The sequence below is a fragment of the Prunus mume genome, linkage group LG2, assembly GCF_029339155.1.
Source record: "Prunus mume cultivar Tortuosa linkage group LG2, ASM2933915v1, whole genome shotgun sequence".
NCBI lineage: Eukaryota > Viridiplantae > Streptophyta > Magnoliopsida > Rosales > Rosaceae > Prunus > Prunus mume.
Window position 1 is genome coordinate 18,085,057 of NC_142699.1, and position 25,951 is coordinate 18,111,007.

Below are 25,951 nucleotides of genomic sequence, written 5' to 3' on the forward strand. Positions count from 1 at the left end.
ATTAACATGGCATGTATATCATATGTAAGGTCCATCAACACATCTCTGTTCACATCTAAATCAATTCACGGAATAAACGGAGGTTTACAAGAAGAGAAATTACAGAGTAAAAAGGAAAAAAAGGGAAGCAACAAAACGAATTGAAAGTGAAATTGAAGTAAAGCCGGATAGCTAGGGTAGCCTCAAAACTTAGAAACCAGGGGGCTTGTAAGCGATGAAACTAACGCACTGTGTTTGGCGGATGTTGTCGAATCCGATGATCCTGATGAATGAATTGGGGTAAGTGGTACTGGCCTCGTCGAGCTCCTTCAACACCTGAGAAGAATCAGTGCAACCGAACAAGGGAAGCTTCCACATTGTCCAGTAACGGCCATCATAGTACCCTGGGGAATTGCCGTTCTCACGGTGAACGAAAGGGTTCTGCATTACACACATCCATCAAACATATAAAACAATGTCATGTCATTGTCAGCTCTTTCAATTTCATCAACAACCTTAAACTCTTCTCTTCACTCAAAATATCCATACCATACATCATTACATGATCATGTTTTTGTGTTTTTGGGCATGCCCAGCCTGCAGGCAGCTGTGTTACTTATTTATATATATGTCATGCTTCATGTTACATACCCCAACAATTTTAATAATTCATTACAAATTTGCCCTTCTGTAAAATCAGGTTTAAAGATAATATTTGGAAATTTAGACTAGTAGCTGTGATTAAAAAGCACACCACCCCCCCCCACCCCAAAAAAAAAAGAGAGTAAGATTAGGTTTAATGTTGAGGGTAGTCTGGGAACCCAGTTTAGAAAATACTGTATTAATTAAGAAAACAAAATTAGGTATCCTTCATCTGTCACATAAGATGATATAAAGAAGTGGTATACAAATGTGGTGAGAGAAGTGGTATACAAATGTAGCATTATTCTTAGATATTAATTAATTACCCCCAACTCAAATTCTAAGGTGGGAACCCAGTTGTTGCGGAGAAGATAATCTACTTCCTTGGCCAATGACTCGGCAGTTAGGGGAGGAAGGTAAGAGAGAGTCTCGAACTTCTTCAATCCAATTGGAGGCCACACCTGCATAAATACATACAATATAATGTTATTTTTCTTTCTTTCCTTGCAGCTTAACTTGATGATCTTTTTAGAAAATATACAAAACTAAAAAAAAAAAAAAAAAAACTAGCGTACGTACCTGCATGCACTGAACTCTTCCACCATTGCTGGAGATAGAGGTAATATCTTTGTTGGCCTTGCGGGTGACAGGGAAGGCAGAGGCTGATTTGAGCCCAGTGAAGGGCGCAACCATGCTGGCCTGAGCAGGTGAGCTGGTCCGGTGAACTACAGCTGCTGATGAAACCATGGAGGAAGCCATTTTCCTCTGTTTCTTGTTTGATATATGAAGGCTTGCTCATGTTTGTTCGTCGTCTGTGTATATATAGGAAATAATGTCACTGCTAAATTGCCTGTGTTACTTTACCACTCCAAACCCCCGTACTCAAAAAATCTAGTGGTGTCAATTTCATCCGGGCTCAAAATTTTGAAATCTCAGGCCTTATCGTTACTGCACTCCCTAGGTTATGACAGGTGGTATGCACCCATATCTTATCGGAATCACGACTTCAATTATTTGTATGATGTGTGTAAGTTTTTTTCTGAGCCCTTGATTTTTCTCTCTGGTTTTCGGTGAGCCTTAGATTTTTTTTCTTTTATTTACTCCTAATCTTTGCGTTTTTCAAAACTTGGGAGTGTGACAGGAACAACAGTAACTTCTTTCGGTATTTTTTTTGGGTCAAGATATTTCATCAAATTAACCAATCCTTCACATCCTATGTTACAAGATGTTGGACCACTTGAGACACCTGGCACAGTTGGGTTTTTGTTCGAATTTAAAAGGAAATGGACTCATATCATGTGGGTCTTACTGCACAATTGGGCTTTCCTTGTTTTACAAAATTCGACCTGTTTGGGCTTCTTCATAATATAACTAGGTTTTTTTAAATTATTATTTTTAAGTTGGGCTTTTGTATAATTCTAAACAAGCACGTAGATAAAGGACCAAAATTCAGACACCCAGAAAAGGAAATAAGTTGAGGTTGAAGGGTATGCTTGCAAAATCTAAAAGAAAGGCGACCGTATCTTCCCACATTCATCTCATGTTCTCCTTGAAATTCAGATGCTTGTCTGGTTGTGAGTCTGTGACTGTGCTGTGACTACAAAACAAGTTATGGTGATTGGAGAGGTCAGCTTCAAATAGTTATTTTAATAAATGCTTTACTGTAGCGGGCCCCACATGAATAATTATAGCTTTATGATCCGAGATTTTAACTTAGAGCACTTCCACTTATAGTGCCATGACAAAGAATAAGGGCAATTTTTTGTGTGATTAAAATTCATAATTTTGGTAATTTTTCAGAATTTTTTTTTAAATTTTTTATAAAATTATTTATTCACTAACGTCAATGCCTCAGGTAGCAGCTGGGGTTGATCTTGCCAGGACTTGATGGATCCCAGCTCTTGTTCAAATTGGATGTCTCCACTGGAACCACTTTGGAAGGTCTAAGGGGCCTTTTATCTAAGCTGGGCTCCTGCAGCGGAACTTCTCTTAGTAAAATTGGAAGAAAAAAAAAGAGAAAAAAAAAGGGTATGTATAATTTATGAAATAAAATTTCACCCGAACTTTCGAGCTAAATCATTTTTGGCCAAGAACTATACCATGTTTCCTGTTTTATTTTATGTTTGATTATGTATTAAAAGTTAGGCAACATCATAATTTATGTTTCATAGGATGCCATGGCTACATAATAAAACCTAGTTTAGTTTTAGAGTTGTAATTTCAAGGCTTTTTTTTTTTTGTTTTGTTGCTAGAGAGAGAAAACTGGGTGGGAAAGGTCTGCAAACATAAACCCGCCTCCTCGTATTTTGATGGCAATTGCATGACCCACGGCTCTTTTCCAACGTGAGAAACACTTTCCCAGAGCCAAAGCGGCAGCAGAGGTAATTGTGTAGTTTGACTCTTTGACCGCTAATCAAGGTGTTGGTAACGCTTTGTAACAGTCGCGTGGGTCGAAAGAGGCTTCCTTTTGCTAAAGAAAAAACAGCTTCCAGTGCTTTGCAACTCACACAGCGTACAGAGTAAGTTGGTAAAGTAGTCACTTTTGCTCGCTCTCAGTGTCACTCTTTTTAGCTCTTTGGTACACGGGGAGGCCACAGAGGCAGAGCATCTAGGCAAGTGTTGGGAGGACGACAGGGGGAGACATGGGAGAAGGAAAGGGCTCAACTTTGGTGCACCTTCTGGTAATAGTTCTGAGCTTAGTGGCCTTTGGGTTCGCCATTGCTGCTGAGAGGCAAAGAAGCGTGGTAAGCCCTCTTTTCCTTGTTCAGTATCTCTCTCCTTTCCTTTTCCAAATGTTTACAACTCCAATTGAAGTAATGGCATTCTCCAGTCTTTGGTCTGTATCTTGATCACTGTTTTAGTGCCTAAATTTCATGATTCGGTGTTCTGTGTGTGATGTTTTGTTCTGATTGTGGTTTGTAAAAGGTTAGGGTTTTTTAAGATGTGTATGTGTTTGGTAATCAGTGCAATTTGAAAGTGGGGTTGTTCACAATTTTTGAGTTAGGTTTGTTGCTTTTAAATTATTATTTAAAAAAAAAAAAAAAGGAGTTAGGTTTGTTGCTGGATGATAAGTTTTATTGGATTGTGTTTTCCGGGTTTGGGGTTTTTCTTGCGTATACTATGCACAAACAAGGATGCTGAATTTCACTCAATTACCAAAACAGCGCAATAAAGAACAGGAAGTTTTGATGGTTCCTTTTATATATTTGTTGATGAACAGGCGATAGAGTTTCTGATTTAATACTGAATTGCTACCACAAGAATCAAGAATGTTGCTTTGTAATGCCTGTTGTTCGGTTCTTGTCCATTTCAAGATTAAATTGTTGTCATTGCCAATCTAAGATCTTGTCAGACTTTTACTAAAAAGGTTCATAGCTCATTCTTGTCACATATCCATATTTGAAATAGTGTAAAGTTTCTGGCCATAAATGAGTATGTAGTGTTGAGAACTGTTTGTCACATTGAATTAAGTGACCTAGTTGGGTTTATTTGGGCTACTCCCCTCATTGCCAATTGGTTGGGGTGGAACCTCAATCTCATATACGTTCACGTGTTGGGCCCAATGGCCACACGTGCTTAAACCATTAAGTGATCTATCATCTCCCTCATTGCCAATTGGTTTTGGGGTGGAACCTCAACTTCCTTCATGTAGCTCTGGAACTTGCTTCAGTCTTAATTAATTTTGATAGGCAGGGGTTGTCCACAGGAGATTTCCGTCACTCCTTGTTAGAATACTTCTTATACTGTTAGAACATTCTCTTTTCTGCACAGTTATGTTCCTTTGATTTCTTGGTCATTGGAATATTTTTCTCCTTTTCTAACACTCACTGCATTTCTTTATTTTAAGGGGACAAAGCTTTTTTTTTTTTTTTTTTTTTTGGTCAAAAGGGGACAAAATTGTTTATGAAGAATTATGCATTTTCATGTAGGCATATAAGAAGAGCCAATTCATGTGTCAGTTGGATTAGTTTTTTTGAGACTGTATAATTGTGTTTCAGGGATGACTTTTTAAACATTAAAATAGTGGTCTCTCTCTGGGAAGCAAAATTTGCGAAATAGAGAAGTTCATATCAAAGAACTGAGTTTAAAGTTTGCTGCCTTTAGTATTTTGAGGCTTGATTCTTGTTTAAGTAGGGATACATGCCGATTGCATAAGGGTTCATTCATTAAGTATGATTTATCTTCATCGTCTAGCAATGTCAGAAGCCTTGCAATGGTAAAACCACATGGGGAATGGGACTACAATATGCTTGGTACCACTTAATTAATCAGTTTTCGTCTATGATTGATCAAACCATTCAAATTTTATTGGAAGAGACCAGGTTCTAGTGATAGGTCTCTTATTTTGTTTCGCAATAACTTAAGGAGAAAAAAATTAGTGGAATGCTCGTTACTAAAATGGAAATAGAGATGGTTTAGCTCCACTTCGTTACTAAAATATATATATATGCAGATATGCTTTATCAGTAGCATGGTACTTCAATTTCATTCATTTAATGTTTGCTTACTCTCTTAGTCACTTTATCAGTAGCATGACATTTTGGATTCTTGGGTTGAATTTTGGTGCATATGATCAATTTTTGTACCATTAATTTATAAAGAAACTTTATTTCCTGGCAGGGCCGAATAGAGAAAGATGATCGAACGAATGAAACTTACTGTGTGTATAATTCAGATGTTGCAACTGGTTATGGAGTAGGTGGTTTCTTGTTTCTTCTCTCAGGCGAATCACTCCTCATGGGTATCACAAAGTGCATGTGTTTTGGGAGACCCTTGGCCCCTGGTGGGAATCGAGCTTGGTCTATTATATATTTTGTTTCATCATGGTGAGCATCCAATGTGCCTTGAGGATCCCCATCTTAAACAGGGCAACATTTTAACATCAACCCCTTGATTGTGTTAACTTGCCCATATTCTGCTAAGATCCAATTGATTACGCATCATATTTTGCTCTGAGCTTTATGATAGATTTACAAATTGTATTTTTGGTATCTACATTTGTGGCCTTTTGTTTTCTTTTGTTTTCTTTTCTTAGAAAAAGTTGCTAACCTTTTCCCTATTGTCAACCTGTTGCAAATCCTGGTATGCTGCTGCACCAGTTGTAGATGACTTATCACATGTAATCATAGAATATGATATAGGGCCTCAGCTTTGATTGAAGATATTATTCAGCTAACTGGCAAGTTCATCTTTAAAATTTGCTGCATTTTATGTATCTGCAGGACAACTTTTCTGGTGGCGGAAGCTTGTCTAATTGCTGGTGCTACAAAAAATGCCTATCACACTAAGTACCGGGGAATGATATATGCTCAGAACTTCTCCTGTGAAGCTTTACGAAAAGGTGTTTTCATTTCTGGAGCGGTATTTGTGGTTGTGACTATGATTCTCAACGTTTATTACTACATGTACTTCACCAAGGCAACTACAACTCAGGCAGCTCATAAAGCAAATCGTTCGAGCTCAACTGTTGGGATGGCTGGGTATGCATAGGATCCACTAATGAGACCAGGTTCCAGGTTTTTGCATCTTGGTGTATGTATGGGATGCCTATGTGATAGCATACTTAAAGTGTATCATTACATTGGTTTTGTCTAAAGAGATATATAAGTACCTGTATGAATGCTGCTTGCAAAGGCAAGATGCAGAATTAGAAGTTTTGGTGGTTGACAACTCACTTTGAAATTCAACTTTATCTTGGCTATTTTACTTTGTTTTTAATTTGTAGATCAAACTATTTTACTTAAAAGATTGTAATGAGAATGGAAGGGGATATAATATTGTGTATGGTATAGATGCATGGATGGATTGACCATTTGAGAAATGGACGTGCAAATCTGAGCTCATCATCACTACGACGAGGGCCATGGCTTTCATGAACCTCTGGTGACCCAAAATCCCTGAAACTCAGCCCGACTAATTCCTGACCAGAAACTGGTCCGCAAAATACATGCTAGCCAGCCTAACTACACACCATTCAGTCACTACTAGATAATACTGAGTTGGTTATAACTATCATTTTAAGACAATTCTGTGCATGTCATTAGATTCTAATATTCATATGTTGTTGGAGTTGTACCTTCAATCGAAATTTACAGTGTTCGATTGATGTATAAAATATCTGGGGGAGTTGCTATGAATAATTAACTGCTCTATGATCAAATACGAAAAAGGGCCTCAGGTGGCATTCAATGTTAGAGAGAGAGAGAGAGAGAGAGAGAGAAGAAAATAGGGGAATTAAATAGTAGTGCTAGCTAGTAGGTGACTAAGGCCAAGAAGAAAATGGCAAATGTAATAAAAGACGGGTAAGAGAATTAAAGGGTGGTAGGAGTAGAAAATGGCAAAATGGAAGAGTAAAGGGTGGGCAAGACAAGAGGAGGACAAAGTCCAAGCAGAAGCTAAAAGTTGTCAACTTTATTGGCTGCAGGGGGTGGGGGGGTCAGATTTCAGATAGGCTGGGTTTTGGTTCTTTTTTATCTGCTTTCAGCCACAAAACAAAACCCACTTTTGTTAACCTATTTCTTTCTAGGAGGAGAGAGAGGAGCAAGCAAAGACCACCCTAGATTATTCAAACTCTGATTTGATTCACTAGCTAGTCTCGTGTGACTTTCCTTCCCTTCCCATGGTCAAAACATTGTACCTCACGCTCCTCTTCTTCAACAAACATACATAAATTTGTTGGCGAGTTACTTTGTTTGACAAAATTTACAAATACGGCCTGCAAATTTTATCTGTCCAGGATTAATAATTCGAATTTACAGTACCAAGTACCATTCAAAAGTTAAATGTTACTTTCTCAAGTTCCGTCAGAAGTTTAACATGGACGTGACAATTCCTGACCAGTCGTGCCTTTTCTATAAATTCAGCAAAGAACACTGATTTGGACTCTCTCTTTTTGTGACGTTTTTCCCTTTCTGGGTAAGAAAATATTTCTTACCACCCTTATTAACCCCAAGGATATCAGTTTTTCGAGTGCATTATAGATAAGAGAGAAGTGTTTGATTAAGTTTGGTTTAATAATTGGGTCAGTCATGCATGTCCTAACGTGCAACTGGACTTGGTGGTTAGGCAATCTGTGTGTCTTCATGGGTCCTTCACCAATTTTCTTAAACAGTATGAAACTTGTATTTTTGTTTAACCAATTCCTTGTTTTTATTTTTTTATTTTTCGAAAGGACCCCATTGATTTTGGTCTTGCATTCTTCATCAGTACCACGTGAAATGATGAGTTGCTATACATATATAATCATGAACACATGTCAAACATCAGAGTGCCATGATTTATTTAGATAAGGTGGCCTGTGCTTTGAGTGGGTTTGAGTCTATTTGTTCCATTGTTAGCTGAATTTAACATATTCTTTTGGGGTTTTGTCAATCAGATTTGGAGCTAAACCATAAGCTGTGTCCCCTCCATGCCCATTAAGCTCACCTAATACACACCAAGACATGAAACAACCCAGTTGACTTAACTTTAATTGTCCCCCTTATTTGCAAAAAAAATACTCAGGTCACCCACCAAAAAAACATCACAGCTAGTGACAACTACATCATAGATGCCATTGCCATTGCCATGCCATGCCATGCCAGAATAAAATCTACAACATCATCCAATATGTATGAATATCATCAGATGCCACAATATTTGAAAGGGGGGAGGGAGGAGAATTGGGTCTTCATTCAAGGAGCTCACAAGATTGCATCAAATTTGACAACTAATTAATTATACATAATTCATTAAGAGAGGTTAATTAAGATGTACGGGAGCCATTGATACACGTTTCCTTTCCTAGTTAACGTACGACTCTCAAACACAAATGTCTCCAGTCCAACACCGTGGCGGGATTCCCGGCCCTTCTTCTCCTCCTCGGCAGTCCCATGTTTCTCTCTCAGGATGACTCATTCTCATCATAAATACTATTTCTTTCTTTATTCAAATTCCAACCCTATACCTAAAATACTTATATATTTATTTACAGTAAGTAACTAAATATATATATATATGTATAATATTGATAGGAGAGTGTAATTCACCGTTAATCGCTCTCAAAGTCTCTAGCATAGCATGCTTCAGTCACAGTGCGGTCCCTTTGGCTCGGCGCGTGTGCCCTTTTTGTTTTATTTTTATCTTTCGTTTTGTAATTTTGACTCTTACAGCGTCACCGACATGCAGATTTCTAACGTAATGCATTGCTAATCAATACGTATATGATTCACCTACAAAATTTGCTTGTTACTTTCGTTTACACATTTGTTTATTCAAACCCCCATTTGTTTTTTTTTTAAATCAATAAAAAAACAGAGTATACTATAATTAGATTAAAATACAGAGAGCATTAGACATAGACTGCTGCTATTTTCTCTTCACGTGGACCAGTGTGGGGGCATATGAGGCTCCATCTCTCTCTCTGACTCTCTCTCTCTCTCTGACTCTCTCTCTCTTTCTTCCTCTCTCTTATACATAGAATAGCCGTCAATCCGTTGCTCATAAGTCATAGCCTCGAGAGACAGGCAGATAGAGAGAGAGAGAGAGAGAGAGAGAGAGAGAGAGAGAGATAAACTCAGAACTTGATATTGTCAACAGTCAACACGAACAGCTCATCAAATTCTCTTTAGAAAAGATAGTGGGTTGGTGATTTGAAGAAAGAGGCAGGGGCAGAGGCAGAGCTTAATTTATGTAGCTGGGTATTCCGGTTATGTCTATCGCCGGCGGCTGGAGGCTTTTGCACTCTTCTCTGGTGGTGATTTTGGTAATTTCTGTTTTACAGATTTGGGTCTGCTGCGACTGCAAAGCAGGCGCAATACGGGTTTTCCCAGGACACACAAATGTGTTATCAAAGATGGAGGCAGAGAGAAGCAACACGATGCAGAGCAAGAGCAACAGAAGCAGAGAGGCCCTGTTCCATAAGTACTTCGGTGGCAGTGTCAGAGCTTCTAACTTCAACAAAACAGAGCAAGGGTATGAAGACAGCAAACGAAGAGTGCCCAGTTGCCCAGATCAACTCCACAACTAGTAAAATTATTCATTTTCTCTCTTCTTTTCTGGGGAAATTTTGTTAAATTATAACCAAAATACCCACGTTTTTCTCATTACGTCTGTGGAATTTTGATTGCCTTTTTCTTGCTTCTGTAATTCATGAAGTGGGAAAACCGGGGGTATTTTGGTTGTTATCCTATAATTAATCCTAGTTTAATTAATCTCTTTAGATTTATGGAGGATCCAGAAATGGACAATGATGATGAATCATGATGTGCAGTGTACAGAGAGAAGTTGAGAAATTTGGTTTTGCAGTGACCAGTTTATATTTTGTACTACCTGCTATAGCTAGAATCTCCGTATCTACAACTTTTCAAGATCCTCTCTTTCGTTTTTTAGCTTTTGCTTTTGGGATCAGAAGATCGAATATCATATGAGGAAGAGTGTGGCAGAAAATTTGCAAATTTACACACAGAGATTCTTGCTTTCCCACTGCAACAAAACAAACACCTTTTTTTTCATTTTTTCTGAACTTCTGCAAGGAATGTTTGCTACTAGTGTGGCATCTTCCTTGCGTGAATGAACAAAAGTGAATGCTCCTGTTTTGGTGAAAGCTTTCTTAATCTCAGTATTATTCTGCCATTATTGAATGATGCAGTAAGCAATCAGTCTATGGTTTGTTTGCCCTTTTTGATGATATATCATAAATTATAGTCTCTGTCTCTGGCGTATGTGGTAAGTTTTCCTCTGATTATATCTATAGGATTTCGTTCCTGTCCCATTTCTTTAACTGGTAAAAAAATTTGAATCTTCCATGACTGTCCTCTCCTCTTTCAGAAAGCTTAAAGCGAGTTTAACCAATAAATCTTAAATTTTACACCGTCCCCATTATATAATATTTGATTCGATGCCTTTCTTCTCTCGTGTAACATTGATAGTCAAATTGTCTGAATAATTGCTGGACCTGGCTACGCTTTTAAGGCCATGAGCCGTTGACTCTTCCATTAGTCTTTAACAATGAAACAGGGCATAATTAAATTAAACCAAAAAACAGCAAGTGCTTTTCAACTTTGTAGCTTTTTCAGAAAGTGTTTTCAATTTGAAACGAGACAGGTATATATATATATATATATATATATTTTGTGGAGATTAGTGTGTTGTTGTTTAATCTGTGAATCTGTGATGCATGAGTGGGATTTGTAAAACGTGGGATTCATCCAAATATACATAAAACAGAGATATCATCATTAAACTGTTAAAAAGGTACCTGCGGGTTGAATGCTGGATGGACTCTAGCCTTTGTAAAGTAGCGTCATACAGAAAGTTTGTGATATTCGGCTTTGTGATTTTCTTGCAAAAGGGATTTTGTCTGGTTGTGCGAGAAGTGCATGCAGACAAAGGTCACAAAGTTTGCCATCGAGTGGTGGTGCACAGAGAAAAACAGAGGTGTAAATAGACATGGCAATGGGCATAGCCCCCCTGTTCTATTGTTCGAGTAAACTATGCGTAGTAAACACACTTATGGGTAAAAAAATTTGACTTGATTTGATGATATTAATTGAAATTCTTCGATTTTATAGTGCATGTTGTTTGCATATGGACCTAAAAGTTGGCAAAACAAATGTAAATGTTGTCTCGTATTCTGGTATTTTTGGGTGTCTATAAGGAGAGGCAGAGAGGCAGAGGCAGAGAAACCAATGCGAGAAACGCCACGTATTATGCGGCGAAGATGGGTAGCCAAGCCATTGGGTAGGATTGGTTTTTGATTCGTAAGGCGGGTTATTTTGTCTGCTAGCTTTTTGGATGTGGAATCTAATTCACCCTTCCTTCCTCCCTCATCTTCATTCGTTCATCAATGCCAATTTAGCTCATCGATGCATCCATTTCCCCCTTTGTGCTATGCTTTTGTGTTTTGTTTTTCTTGGGCCCAAAATCAAATACCAACCCAAGTCAAAATGAGTCTTTAATAAAACCTTTCATTATCATGGATTGTTGCGGTTGTATACGTGAGTTAGATTAGTTAATCAAGATTGTGAGTTTAAGTTAGAATTCTCTTTCTCTCTTTCGGAGATGTTCTTAATTATGATGATAAATTGAAGTTTGAATGGTTGAGCTAAACAAAGCTAAGAATAAAACAGGCACTTTCATTTCCTAGGTGATGTGAGCGCCACTAGCAATAACAATAGCAATAAGTGCGATAGGGTTTGGTGTTCTATGCATGTCCTAATTGGTATGTACGAAAAATGCACATGGGCGGGGGTGCTAAGCTGGGCCAGCCACCCAGCCAGCCTAAGGGGGAGATTGGCTTAACCACGTTGCCGTCCAACAATAATTCACCAATTTGGTTTCTACTTAAATATCTTGTCAGGAAACTCCGCATTATATTATCTAAAACAAGTAAGATTCGAATGACTGGTTGGATGTTTGAATAGCTAAATCTATCTAACCTTCCAAAACAGATTTACAGCTCATATATTTTGCTATTTTTTAAGTAAGCTAGTATCCTGCTGTTGGGCTGGGCCTGGTCCAAGGCCTGAACTGATGTTGGGCTGAAGTTAAAGCTTCGCCATAGGATAGGCCCAATCTCGTAAACAACTAATAAACTATACGGGCTTAAATGCTGGATTCGCATAGGACTTAAGAACTCAGCCCATATTTATATTTTGTGGCCTGTTTAGATCTCAACCGATATATCAAAAGTGTCACATGGATATTTAACAGTTATAAATAATATCTCACATCACTCCAAACGAATTGTCAAAACTTATATGGAATGAAGGCTGGAGGTTTAACTGTTACTTTTGACATCCCAAAAGCTAATGAATATTTTATTATTTTAAAAAAATAGCTGGTTGTTACTTTTATTTATTATTTTTTTTATTATTTATTTTTCTTTTATCTTAAATGATTTGACTGTTACAAAAATTATTTATTTGACATATCAGGTGAAGTGTAAAATTGTGTAAATAACAAATTGTCACATCAGCCATCAAATTTAAATTGAATACTACTACTTCCACCCTCTGTCCTATTTCCCAACCTACCTTATTTTTCCACCCATTATATAAATTTGAAAAGCACAATCATATCTTTCCACCCACCATTATTCCTAAAATACCCTTTAATTATTAATTTAAGCAAATTCTCCTTTATGTTAAGAAATTCATTAGTTAATGACGTCATTTAAATTTAATCCAATGGCTGAAAAGTTGGCATATCAATAAAATATTTAAATTAAATTGAAAAAAATCAAATAAAAAATAAAAATAAAATTTCAATCATTCTCTCCTTCCAGCCCATCGATCACCAGCTACGGATCCTCCCTTCCCCACCTAGAGCCAATCCCCAACCACCTCTCCCCCACCACCCCACCACACCGAACCCAACAACAATCCACCCTCCAATTCAATCAATTTCAACCCAAAGTCCCAAATTTCTCAATTAAAAACCCATTCTTACAATTTTCTTTTGGTACAAATCATTGGAATTGATTAATTCATGGGATGAGCTGGAGTTGCAGAGATAGGAATTGAGGAAGAGCCCAATCACTAGTCCATAATTAAATTGATGCACAGGGGAGGGCATTTTCTCTGTTCTGTGAGATCGAGTCCTTTGACGGCGACTTCTTTACTGCCAAGACGCCGTTACTCGACGGCTTCATCGACGCTTGCTCTTCCACCATCCCTCTTCCTCCTCGCCTCCTCCATTAGTGAGCTCATTATTCGGCGCTTTAGAATTAAACATGGAAGAAATTGACGGTGTTTAGCTACCATGTTAAATTCAAAGAGACGAGCCAACAACATACTACTAACAACACCGATATTGTCCCCAACTTAACCACCTACAAAACTTAGTAGGTGTGAGATTTTATCACAAAAGACCTTGGCATTATTAGTAGTAGAACCATTCATTATATATTTTATTTTATTTAGCCAAGTTTTCGATCTGAGACTTATATTCTTCAACACACCCACTACCACATAGTAGGCCACACGTGGAGCCAAATCCATATCAGAGTCAAATATTCATTTAAGCCCAACACGTGAACACCACGTATTGGGTAAGAAGGGTAAACATTCATGTGATCACCACATATTGGGTATGTAGTAAAGGTCAAGGCCCAATATTTCAGGCCCATTCAACCTGCTCTGATACCAAGTCAAACAAAATATGGCAAATATTCAGTTATGCTCGTATGTGCTCATATATTATTCTTCTCCAATGGTATTTATATAAGTACAAATATGTGTTAACCCTGAATAAAATAGGAAATATATTTAAATTACAATAAGAAATAAATCTCTATTACAATAGGACTAATTAATAATTGGTAGGTAACCAAAATTCAAACTAAATAAGGAACCAAAATCCTAACTAAGTAAGGATTCGCCAACAAATTGTAGAGAAAGAGATAGTGTAAGAGAAGGGGGTTGTGTTGATTATGGTGGTTTTTGGGGGGAAAGAGAGAGAGAAAGGGGGAATGAGTGAGGGGTCGGGGCAACTATGAGTGGACTTGGGTGGAGCTCCTAGAGGTGCGAGAGAGAGCCTGGGCAATGGCGTAGGGGGTAGGAGTAGAGGAGTGAGAAATTTGACGTTTGATCTTTGTTCTTTAGATTTTTTTTTTATAGCTTTTTTTAATTTTAAATTTGAGGCAATTGTTTCGTTTTTTAATATTTTTCTTTAAGTCCTTAGAAGTTATTTTACAAAGAGATAAATTTATTTTAAAAAATTTATAAATAGTATGGGTGGGAAAATAGGACAAGGGGATGGAAATAGCAGCACTATTTAAATTTGATGTTTGGTATTTGACATCTCCCTTGAATATGCTCTTAGATTTACCAAAAAAATGCACCCACGTCATCAATGTAAATTAGGACATTAATTATGTACACTTGTAGTAAAATAAGAAATTTTTACGTAACTTTGAAGAGGACATAAATGGATCCATTTAAGTAATTTAGGTAGATAAGGATAGTGTTTCCTTCTTTACCCATAAAGAGGCACTCATCCTTACCTACTCATGTGGATTAATCACAAAATAACATTTTTTTTTAAATTATTCTCAAAGGCACATTTATTTTCACTTTAATTATTCTTAATAAGAGAGATACGTGTCAAATTGTGACTGTGCCACATCAATAGATAAGAAGGAATTCCTTCTTCTGGGTAAAGAGGGAAGCATTATTCGGTAGCTAATCAATAAAATGATGGAAGCAATAATGGTGGTGATAAAGAAATAAGTCAAAGATAGTACAAGATATGCATGAATGTTCAAAATGAAAACCATAGGCCTCGCTTGATTTGTATTAGTTAGTTGTCGTTTCTTTTTGGGGTTTTGTCTCCCCTATCTTACCAATAAATAAATAATCCATTGGCCCAAACATTGGGCCGCCCACAGTAACCAGCCTGAGAAACAAAACTAGGCATCCGTATGCCAAACTTGTTTGCTTTGGTTACTGACTCGATAACCGGAGAGTATCCGAGCTTCTTTACTTCTACGTAACCTAATTCCCAATTACCAATCATGCCATATGCGCCAGCTTTCAAATTGAGCTCGTACGTGTCACGTGCCATTTTGAATTTACGTGTCACTTACCTATTGCTCCTTCTTTTCTTTTTCTCCCCCAAAACATTTACACTAACTTGCATGTCTTTCGCCTTTCCTCTGTGTTGTTGTCTTGTTCTTTCACTGCAAACATTTTGACCTTTTGTTACCACCAAAATTACATTGGTGCGTATTCAATGGGATAATAAAAATAATGCCAGGATGTGATCATACCAACTCACATGCACCAGATTCCATCAAAACTCTGAAGTTAAGCGAGTTTAGGTGAGAGTAGTATTATGATAAGTGACCTCTTGGGAAGTCCTCGTGTTGCATCCCTTCTTTTTATCGTTTCGTTTCAAAAAACAAAAGCCTAATAATAAAGGAAAAATATTATACCAAAAAAAAATATAAATAAAGAAAAAGAATGTTTGCTCTACCATACCACAATAAAATTAGGTGGTTAAAAGGGATGTTTATCGTGCTTGATTAAGAGCATCCATAATGGGCTACCTAAACTAACTCCTTAAATAAATTATAGGGAGAAATTATAAAAATACAACTCCAACTATGTTCCCTATCCACCTCCTAAAATATGGAGACTTCTAGGAGCTCCTAAATCTAAGAAGAGAGAAATGACTTCTAGTAATTCCCAATAATTTTATGCTGCTTTATTTTGAGTATTTTAAACTTTTAATTAGTGTTAACTGTTTTTTATAAAGATGGACCAATCAAAAAAAGAGTGTATTTACGAAATTAGAAAGTATTATTGGAGTTAAAATTTTATAAAGAGCTCTTAGAATAACTTTTATATATTTTTTAGCTAAAATTTAACTAAAAAATAGTGAAATATTTCATAAATTTAGTCTTAAAAGTCTAATTATTTTCACTTATATTACTAATCAGCTAAATCCTGAAATCCAATCCCTATTTCTCCTTCCCGAGCCAGAGAGTATAGCATAAAAAATAACATATTGCCTAGAAAAGAAAACATAAAGCAGACTATTATTATTACTATTATTATTATTTGCTGAGAATAAAGCGCACCAGCCAGTTGTTATATGTAAATAAATAATAATACTAGGAATATGGCAGGTTCGTAATAAAAGTCTGCATGCAGGGTGATGGGTAAAAGAAGAAAGCACAAAATAGTCAGATGAATTTCCACTTTTCCCTGAACGCCTTTTCATCTTAACTGGAATAAAAGCAGTAGGAAAGGAAACCACTGGTTTTCCATCCCACACTCCAAAGAAACCACTGCGCATAACCCACAATTCCCACAATGCCCTCACCAACTCTGCTGTTAAATACACACCCTTCTGTATTTTCCGTACACCTACCTCGGTTTAAAGCCGCAGTCACCTAGATAGAGAGTCTACTGTAGGGTTAATTAAGGAAGAAAGAATGAGGATGAGCTGCAATGGGTGCAGGGTGCTTCGCAAAGGGTGCAGTGAGAAATGCTCAATCAGGCCCAGCATTGAGTGGATCAAATCCCCTGACTCTCAAGCCAACGCCACTCTTTTTCTTGCCAAATTCTATGGCCGCGCTGGCCTTCTCAACCTCATCAATGCCGGCGCCCAACACCTCCGCCCTGGTAACCCTATTTTTTAATTGATAAGCTTTATTTTCTTTTCTAGAAATTAAGTATTTCATTCTGCAGCATATGTGGGTTACGCCGGTTCGTTAGGGCAGTAACGCCGCCGCTTGCACCCAAGTTGGATTTCCCTTTCCAATTAAGTAATTTAGACTATCCTTGTGTCAAAAAGTATCATTTCCACCACTAAACTTATGTGTGTTTTTTGATCAGCTATTTTCAAGTCACTTTTGTACGAGGCTTGTGGACGGATTGTGAATCCGACATTTGGGTCGGTGGGTTTGATGTCGTCCGGGAGCTGGGCCCAATGCCAAGCAGCCGTTGATGCAGTGCTTGCAGGGTCCCCCATCGCCGGACTTGATGCGGATGCGCTAAACCTTATTCCCAGTCCTCCTAACAAATCCGGCGACATACGCCACGTGTTCAGGGACTCGAACTCGGGGGCTTCTCGTAACAAAGTTGCAACCCGGAACAGGTTCAAGAGATCCATGAACAAGTCCAAAACCCATCCTGGCTCGCTCACTGATTTTGCAACCGGGTCACATATGGCTCAATTTTGTAACTTTCCTGACCCGGATGACTTCTGCCCGAGCCCGGAAGGAAATGGGGCTGGCGGAGATTATGATGGAGAGGTTGGGTTGGAACTGACTCTTGGATTAGTTCCAATGCGTCTTAATTAGCTATTAATAAATTATGGTTAATCTTTGTGTATGTTGGTTTTGTTGGAGTGACAAGTGGAGGGTAGAGTTGGAGAAGGACGTACAAGTGTGCTTCATGCAATGGGAGAAGCACATGTTTTGGCGGCTCCGAATTGGTTTCTTGCTTCTTTTTTTTTTTTTTTTTTGTTGCTTTTTTGGGCTTTGGTTTTTGCTTAGAAAAATCTGTGTCGTGTAAAATATGGGTGGAGTTTCGGTGTAAAATATTATGCATATATGCGCAAGCACAACATAATACTTACATTTCGCCTTTGGAGATCCATATATGTAAATTCTAGTACTCAACAATCATGATTGATGTATCAGATCTTCACTCAAACATCACTAGCTCTCTGATTAATTTCTGTCTTAATTATTTGGTTTCTGAGATTCTTTGTTAACTCTAATTTTTATGGTCTTTATTACAATTTCCTGAATTGGAAAATCTCAACAAATGCAGCATCTGTCCATAGGATAAAGATAAACATCCTTTCTTTGTTGGGTAAATGACAATATCATTATTGGGCATAGTACTACTTGCCCAATTTTATTTGTTTAAAAAGAAAAGGAAAAAAAAACTCGAAATAACAAAATTCGATGACTGTTGTCTTGGTGGGTTTCTGACTCGTAAACCCACCAAACCAAGAAAATACACTTTTCATGGAAAGTGTGGGAGCAAATATTTTTGTCTCAAATCACGGCACGCCACGTACAAAAGAAGATTATCTCTTAAATTAATTAATTAAATCAATTTATCTGGCCAATTAATTAATGTTGATAAATATCTTAATTAATATGATATTATCTTTATTTAATAATATAATATCATTAATTTAGATATTATCCTAATAAAGAGGAGATAATATCATTAATTCAGTTATTATCTTCCGTAAAGAGATATAATCAAGTCCGACTCGATTCCTACAAATTTGGATAAAGAATAAACTCATCAGAAGAGTTAATTGTACGAAACCCTGACCCCGAGGCTCCTATAAATAGACGACTTCATTCATCATCCACTCTCCATATTTTTCCACATGACTCACCACTACACCGGCCCCAAATTTGAAGGATCTAGACGAAATTTTCATAAAGCCCTGAAAATAATTCTATGGGAGATTTCAACACGGGATACTTGTATCATTCCAAGTTACTTTGGCTTGTGACTCATCTATTAGGAAGAAATATAAAAAGATATCAAATATTCTTTTAGTACTTTGCTTGCTACAAAGAATTAGGTTAATTTGATGATCAATATGACTAATATAAACAAGCTAAAAGCACGGAAAAAAGAGAAATCTTCGAAACTCCTTTTCTCTCTCAACTCATGGAACCTCAACCGACTGAACTTTTCATCAGTTCCAGAGGATTTCCTCTGAAACCACCATCTTTTACCGCTAATAAACTGGGCCTTTGCCCCTCCTCCCTTGACATGTTGTGGAGAGTCCCCCCCCAAAAAAGTTTTGTGCTTGGTTTTGTTTCTCCTTGCTTTTTGGTGAGCTTTTGTTCTCCCTAGGTTGGTCTAGGGCCTTTCAACCTGCCTTTGGGTCGGATTTGTTTCCCGTTCCTCGTCTAATTGTAGATATCTTGCTTGGCTTGCCAGGGGATCTAAATCTATTAGAGGTTATGGGTTGATTTATGGAGGAAAGGCTAGGTATCTAGTGGAATTTTTTAGAGTTTGGGTGTTGCGGATCTAGTGGAGAAGATGCTTGCTTGAGTGTCAAGAGGAACCAGGGTGGTTATGTCCTTTAGGAATGCCAAGCATTTCCAATAAGATTAATGCAAAATATTAAATTTGAATTTGATTGTTTATGTGGCAATTTGACATTTTGGAAAATTTTCAATTCCACCTGAAATGCCAAATATTAAATTATTTTATTACATTTTTAAAAGTAAATGGGGTTCATATGATGCAAAAATTTAAAAGAGAGTAAATGATTGTAGGGTCCATGACTAAAAAATATTAAAATAATATTTGACATTAAGCTTTTTTATATGTTATTTTTGATATATCTCTTTCAGCTTTCAAATTCATGTAGGATTTGACTATTTGGTTGAAACAATTTTAACCTTTAATTTTTGTCGTTTCATGTTCATGTGACAATTTAACATAACTTTTTAAAATAAAAAATGAAAAATCTTTTTACAATAAATTCAAAACAAAATTGTACAGCAATAATGAGAAGAGTTAATTGTACATATCAGCCTGACTTAACTCAACCCTCGAGTTTCTGAGTTGGAGTACAAAATTTGATAATTACAACGAAACAAGCGGAGGCTACATTTAAAATATGTAGACCACGAGCTACCCTTTAAGCTTTGGATGAGCATGTTTATTAATAGATGTGCATATATACAATTATACACACAAACTCAATTACTTCACTTACTGCGTGTAAGTAAACATTTGGGCTGACGCAAGTGCTACTCATAACTTAAGGATATCATTTGGTAAGCACAGGAAAAGCAGATCCTGCAAAGGATGCTCTCTTCACAAACCTCCCCTTCATTCTTGGCCTCTTCTCAGCATTCAGCTTCCGCACTTCGTACCTTATTTTCTTGGAGAACAGCCTTGTCCTCCTCTTTTCTCTGTACCTTGACACCCTCGCCTCTCTCCCTCCGTCCGCTATTGCCGGGTGTACCCATAGCCCGTTCAGATCTCCGTATGGGAAATGAAGTTCAGTTCCACATACACCCTGCACATAATTAATTCTATGTTGAATTGCTATAAACGATAATGAATTGGGCCTAATTAACTAGCTAAGAATACCCTCACATGGTTAATTATATCAACATAATTGGCATTTCCACAATTTTTATTTAAAGATTAAGGCAGGAAGTACATACCATGCAGTCAGGCAAGCATTCGGAGTTGAAATCGGGGCGACCACCGGAGGTCCACGGAGAGCCATCCCAGGCTGTAATCACTGCCTCGTAGTCCAGCCTCAAAAATATCTCCTTCTTCTTGCCGCTTTTACTTGCACCCGCATGCACCTCCTCATGTTGTTGATGATCTCCACTGTAAGTATTATCCATCATTCCCACTCCCAATTTGTCATCCTGTTTGCCGCACGACTGCGGCGAGTCATCATAGTCTTCAAAGTTCAACACAAACGGCTCTCTCATCATATCAATCTCCGGCGTCTCACCTAATTCACACCCCATAAAATTGACACCTCCCGTGCCCCCCTCCTCATCCTCCTCCTCCTCATCTTCAAGCTTTACTCTACAATTCGATTCATTTTCTTTAGAATCCATTAACCCCAATCCTTCCATCCCAAAACACTCGTCATCTTCGAGCCCCTTGCCCAACAAACTATCCACGTCCGCCGCGAACTCAGCAAGATCCATGTCACTGGGAAGCAGAAACCCATCATGACCGTTATGATTATAATTAGGTGATGATGAGCTCACTTTAGAAACATCACCAGTATTAGCTAATTCGAAATTAGCAACTGCTTCTTCATTAGAATTAGCAGAAGTGGTAGCAGTGCACATCTCCGCAACAAAGGGATCGAATATGGGAACCCTATAAAGAAGCTGCTGCTGATCTTCGTCGTTTTCCTCGTCATAAGAGTTGCTATCGTCTGCCCCAACTTCCGGCACCTGAGGAAACCGGTTTCGGGCACCTTCTTGGCATTTGTGCTTCCCCTGCCTCGGCGTCCGGGCCTTCCGCCTGAAGCCACGGTGCCACGACGGTGCTGCTGGGTTGTCCGAAACAGAAACTTGATCATCCTTATCGGTGGGTTTGAGCGACGACGCCGTTTTCAAGAGAACCCTTTCGTGTCTGCGAGCTAACTGGTTGGCGGAGTGTACGGAGGAGTCACAGGCTTGGCAGAGAAAAGCATCGTCGGCAGCACAGTACCAGCGAGCTCTCTTTCTTATGCAGCTGTCGCACGCTCTTGCCGTTTTGGCACCTAGGGAGTTTGCCACTTTCTTGTTGGAGCTCATCGAGGAAAATGAAATGACAACAAAGTTTTGAAAAGTCGAAAGAGTGAAGTAAAATCAAGGAAGAGAAAGATAGAGCAAATCCAAAGAGTGCACAGCAACTGTTTGTTGAATTGTGCTCTTTATTTAGGTAAAGCGCTAGAGGAAGTGGTAAGTGTCCCACACCCTGCGCTTTTACAGGCCAATATAACAGCGAAGGCAGCCCTTGGATTTGCACTTTTGGGAGAGAGAGAGAGAGAGGATTGTACTTTTGGGTCCACACGAATGCCTTATCTATTTTCTAATTGGGCGACCTTAAAAAGTTGATCCAAATCCTTGGCTTCTGATTGGCTACTTGTCCCCATGGATGGATTTCTCGTTTCTTAGTTAACATGGGGCCCAGCCAAGGGGGGTAATGGATGAGAAGTCCTGTTGATTCCATCTCTCACTTTCTAATTTGAAAGATATGCTTTTGTTGGATTGCCTCCCTCGCTGCCCCATTTTCTCCATCACTAATATTTACTTGTTTAAACTTTCGGACTCTTACCTTGACTCCATGCACTGCGGTCCCCACAAAATCACGTGCCCCCAATCATATCTTTCCACATAACGTAAAGATCATCTTCTATCGTATGCATATGAATCATGATATGTATAACTTGACATTCTGTGCCATTTCTCTGATTTTGATTAGAAACTATTTGTCTTGCTGTACCTGATTACAACATTCACTCTAATTTTCTCTCTCTTGTTCCACATCTAATAAATCAAGATGGATAAATAGTCATGACTCAGAAGTCACTCTTGAATATTAATAGAAAGAGACCGTTTGAATTAAGAAGATGAACTAACAAAATCATATGGAAGAAAATAGAGGCCTTTTTATTATAATTGGTTTAGACTTGAACATCTCGTAGGCTTGTAGCTAGCTAGATAGAAAGAAAGAAAAACATATAGGTATGGATAAAGCTGATGTGGAGATCTCATCTCATCTGTGACAATGAAACCCAGGCACAAGATTACCGCAAAGAGTCATGAGAGCGGAATTTTCTTGAAGAAATGTCGACATATTATTCCTTGGTTGGTTAGGTTGAAAATTATTTATATTTCTGTAGCTATCTATCTGTTAAGGCCTGTATCCCCATCCCTCTCTCTCCGTCTCTCTCTAAAATAATTTTAGAATCTCACTCACTTATGTATATTTGTCCACTACTACACAACATGTATGTATGGGATAAGGTTTGATAATTATGATAAGTTTTTCAGAATTAACAAGTCTACCGACGTTTCTTCTTTCTATTTTTCTCGTATGATATGGGCCAATATTACATAATATGGTTACAAAAAATAAAATATTTAAAAAAAGAGTTGCGTTCTAAAGAATTTTCTGAAAATTATTGCATTAACCTAAGGAAAACTAATATATGATATGATCGATGCAACAATGCACTAATTGATTGATGAGTTCGTAGTTGACACTGTAAAAAGAGAAAGAAAGAAAAAAGCATGTGGTAGCGGAATGTGACAATTATGATTATGTAAGAAATGCAACAATGATAAGTAAGATAATGAAATTAAAGAAGTAAAAATTGATAGATTAATAAATACCAGCTCAAAAAATCTTAAAAAATATATCAGACGATAAAGAAAAAAAAAGAAAAAGAACGGTAATCTTACTCTACGGCCCATAGCAATATGAAGCCCATGAAGAAATTATACACTGGGCCCGCCCTATAACAATTTTTAGTTTCTTTGGTTGGGCCAGAAGGCCCACAACGAGTGAAACCTGAGAACGTTAGCCTAAAGCGGCAACAAGGGTAATTTCGTCAATAAGAAATCCGATCGCCTTGTTGGCTGGCTGTAGGGTTGGCTATTCTGCTGAGCTGCTGAGGCAAGCACTGTTCCCGTCGAAGATCAGAGACTCGCGCGCAGTCTAAAGGCTCCTTCTTTGGGTAAGTTTTTACTTGAAACGTCGTCGTGCTCCGATTATTTGGTGGAAGCTTACAACTTGCTTCACCTGTATATATATATATGTTATCGTTGACATTTACTTCTTTTTTGCTTGAAATTATGAGCAGGGCTGAATTGCACTTATTCAAACTTTAACATGAGAATTATATTGTTTTTATTTACTTTTCTGTAATTAATAAATTTGATTACGGAATTGCAAAGTGCAAATAAGCTAAGCATGTTTCCAGCTTGCCAATGATTTAGTGTAAGATCAAAGTTTTGTACTTTTAAGAGATTTGAATGCAGCCGTGCAGTTGATGTTAATCCAAAATATCAAACATCAAACCCCATGATGCAATATAAGGCGTAGTGAGTTATTGTGCAGCGTGAATAGGCAAATATAGGATGAAGAAGAACTTCCGTTACAGTTTTTTGGTGCCACATCAATTTCGTATTTGTTTGTTTGCCCGAAAGAGGATGGGTTGTTTGAGAACTTGAGAGGGCTTTATGGTTTTCATCTCTAGTCATGAAGGCGGTTCCATAGGTTTCCATAGATTTGACTCAGTTGATTAGTCATAAAACTTTTCAGGTAGCATCCAGCAAAATAGGATGGTTTTCTTTTATCATTTTGCTCTTATTTTCCACCAGGTTATCTAGTTCTTTTTTGTGTTCTAGATTTAACTTCATTAATAGATTTTGTTAGCCTTAGTTGGCGTTGACTATTTCGTCGATGTTGGTTGCAACTTGCAAGATCAATTCGGATGACTACGCTCCCAATATTACAAAGTTAAAGAAACAATAGAGATGATTAAATAATATTCTCTTCTTTTTTGTTTAGATTTGTGCTTAGGTTACTTTGAAGAGACAAATTGAGATTGGCATCTGAGGTTTGTGTTTCTTTTAGAAAGAAAGAGATAGGGCTTCATAAGTTGATTTTGTTTACAGATAGAAAGAGATTGGAATTCATAATTTAAGGTCATTTAGTTGAGTATTTTTAATTACAAAATTTTGGGATCACATTTAGTTCACATGTTTGAGAGTTGTTAACTATTAAAGTCTTGATCCCTGATCTGATGAAAGTGGAAGATATTGTAACATTCCGTGCATCTCAAATGGTGTTCTTGAAGCAATCGAGGAAGCATGGAATCCACAAAGATGCAAGATGTTTCGTATATTTCCCTTCATTGTTTTGTTTGGGCAGCTCTGTTCCTTGAACAGTTCGACAAAGGATGATATTTTATCTTCTTTCTTAATTTATGTCTCGCTTGGTTGTACCAAAATAGTGTGATGATGGTATCACTACTGCAGGATCTCTGTAATGTCCGGGAGAAATCGTATGTCTCGCCATGCTGATGGTTATCGAGGTTACCATGATGATCCTCGACCTCTCATGAACCGAGGACCGGGACACTTGAGTGTACACCCTGCAGCTTTGGAAGAAGAACTTGCAATGAAACACAGAGAAATGCAGCGAATCATTGCTGAGAACCGGCTTGTAATTGACGATAATACCCTTCTTCAAAGGGAATTGACAGATGCGAAAGATGAGATTCATAGATTGGGGCAGGTCTTACCTAAACTCCGGGCTGAGAAAGAGGCACAGTCTAGGGAGCTAATTGAGAGAGGATTGAAGCTAGAAGCTGATCTCCGTGCTACTGAGCCTATAAAGGCAGAGGTTATGCAGTTGAGAGCTGAAGTTCAGAAATTAAGTGCTTTGCGGCAAGAGTTGTCTTCCCAAGTCCAAGGTCTGACACAGGAGACAACTCGATTGCAAGCTGAGAATCAGCAGCTAATTCCCATGAGGGCTGATATTGATGGGATGCGAAATGAGCTTGTTGAGACCAGGTTTTTTACAGTGAACTTTTAATTAGTTTTCCGGCGTAATAATATCTTGCTCTTCTTTTGCCTTTTAAGGAGATGGATGACACATATTAGGACGATACTTGATGAATTTTCAGATACGTTAGCAACTGCTTTATTTGTATGCATATGTGGATTGACTTTGCAACACTTTTTTTCAGGAGAGCTTATGAATATGAGAGGAAAGCCAGTGAAGAACAAGTGGAACAAAAGCAAGCGATGGAAAATAACCTTGTTTCCATGGCTCGTGAAATAGAGAAGCTAAGAGCAGAGCAGCTAAATGCAGACAGGAGGGCACGAGAACGAGGTGATCCTTCTCTCTCTTTATGTCTCGCGTGCGCACACACACACACACACAACTTTGGTGCTCATGGATCTCTTACGCTGGGATTTTTAACTTGATCTCTAGAAGGCAAGTTGTTTTGACTCCTTTCTTATCTGTATAGGTGGTGGGGGTTATGGAGTGATGAATGGAAGTCCTGATATGAGATATTCACGTGGTTCATATGGCAATGGCTACAGCAGTGGTTGGGGACCTTATGATAAGCGTGGTTCACGGCGTTAATTATCATCAAATATTGAATGGTCGAGGAACTGGTTTGCATATCGCAGTTCTAGTCCTGCTTATAGAGTAAAAAGAACTCTTAAGGTCACAGAAATGAATCAATGTTAAACCTTGTAAAATTTTGTTAACATTGATCAATTATATTGTGCCTATAGTGATGAGGCTCTGAGCAACATGTTCCATAATTTATCCGTAAATTGAATTTTTTTTTCCCTTCTGATTTT

The 25,951-nt window shown here is 37.9% G+C and overlaps 5 protein-coding genes and 1 pseudogene across 6 annotated transcripts; 4 read left to right on the plus strand and 2 right to left on the minus strand.

Moving 5' to 3' along the window:
* Nucleotides 1-46: 46 nt before the first annotated feature.
* LOC103341485 (ribulose bisphosphate carboxylase small subunit, chloroplastic-like) lies at nt 47-1,486 on the minus strand. Of its 2 annotated transcripts, none has more exons than XM_089046746.1 (3): nt 1,201-1,486; nt 955-1,082; nt 47-420 (listed from the first exon to the last, which is right to left on the minus strand). In XM_089046746.1, the coding sequence occupies exons 1-3, from the start codon at nt 1,378-1,380 to the stop codon at nt 309-311; spliced, it is 420 nt and encodes a 139-aa protein (XP_088902872.1). In that variant the 5' UTR covers nt 1,381-1,486; the 3' UTR covers nt 47-308. The 2 variants fall into 2 exon arrangements, with proteins under 2 accessions (XP_088902872.1, XP_008243231.2); XM_008245009.2 differs by having other exon boundaries at nt 948-1,082; nt 1,201-1,424.
* A 1,106-nt stretch (nt 1,487-2,592) lies between these two features.
* LOC103341483 (sodium/hydrogen exchanger (DUF1218)) lies at nt 2,593-6,405 on the plus strand. The gene is made up of 4 exons (XM_008245008.3): nt 2,593-2,649; nt 2,874-3,365; nt 5,242-5,447; nt 5,844-6,405. The coding sequence occupies exons 2-4, from the start codon at nt 3,264-3,266 to the stop codon at nt 6,109-6,111; spliced, it is 576 nt and encodes a 191-aa protein (XP_008243230.1). The 5' UTR covers nt 2,593-2,649; nt 2,874-3,263; the 3' UTR covers nt 6,112-6,405.
* An 8,951-nt stretch (nt 6,406-15,356) lies between these two features.
* Nucleotides 15,357-15,475, plus strand: LOC148919764 (5S ribosomal RNA; annotated as a pseudogene).
* Nucleotides 15,476-16,392: 917 nt separating this feature from the next.
* On the plus strand, nt 16,393-17,811 carry LOC103341481 (LOB domain-containing protein 41-like). Its single transcript, XM_008245006.2, has 2 exons — nt 16,393-16,730; nt 16,944-17,811. Exons 1-2 carry the CDS (start codon nt 16,541-16,543, stop codon nt 17,408-17,410), a joined length of 657 nt encoding a protein of 218 aa, XP_008243228.2. The 5' UTR covers nt 16,393-16,540; the 3' UTR covers nt 17,411-17,811.
* Nucleotides 17,812-19,731: 1,920 nt separating this feature from the next.
* LOC103341480 (zinc finger protein CONSTANS-LIKE 6-like) lies at nt 19,732-21,559 on the minus strand. Its single transcript, XM_008245005.3, has 2 exons — nt 20,273-21,559; nt 19,732-20,121 (listed from the first exon to the last, which is right to left on the minus strand). Exons 1-2 carry the CDS (start codon nt 21,374-21,376, stop codon nt 19,870-19,872), a joined length of 1,356 nt encoding a protein of 451 aa, XP_008243227.2. The 5' UTR covers nt 21,377-21,559; the 3' UTR covers nt 19,732-19,869.
* A 1,609-nt stretch (nt 21,560-23,168) lies between these two features.
* Nucleotides 23,169-25,945, plus strand: LOC103341479 (protein FLX-like 3). Its single transcript, XM_008245004.2, has 4 exons — nt 23,169-23,304; nt 24,611-25,147; nt 25,324-25,469; nt 25,609-25,945. The coding sequence occupies exons 2-4, from the start codon at nt 24,621-24,623 to the stop codon at nt 25,725-25,727; spliced, it is 792 nt and encodes a 263-aa protein (XP_008243226.2). The 5' UTR covers nt 23,169-23,304; nt 24,611-24,620; the 3' UTR covers nt 25,728-25,945.
* The last annotated feature ends 6 nt before the right edge of the window (nt 25,946-25,951 follow it).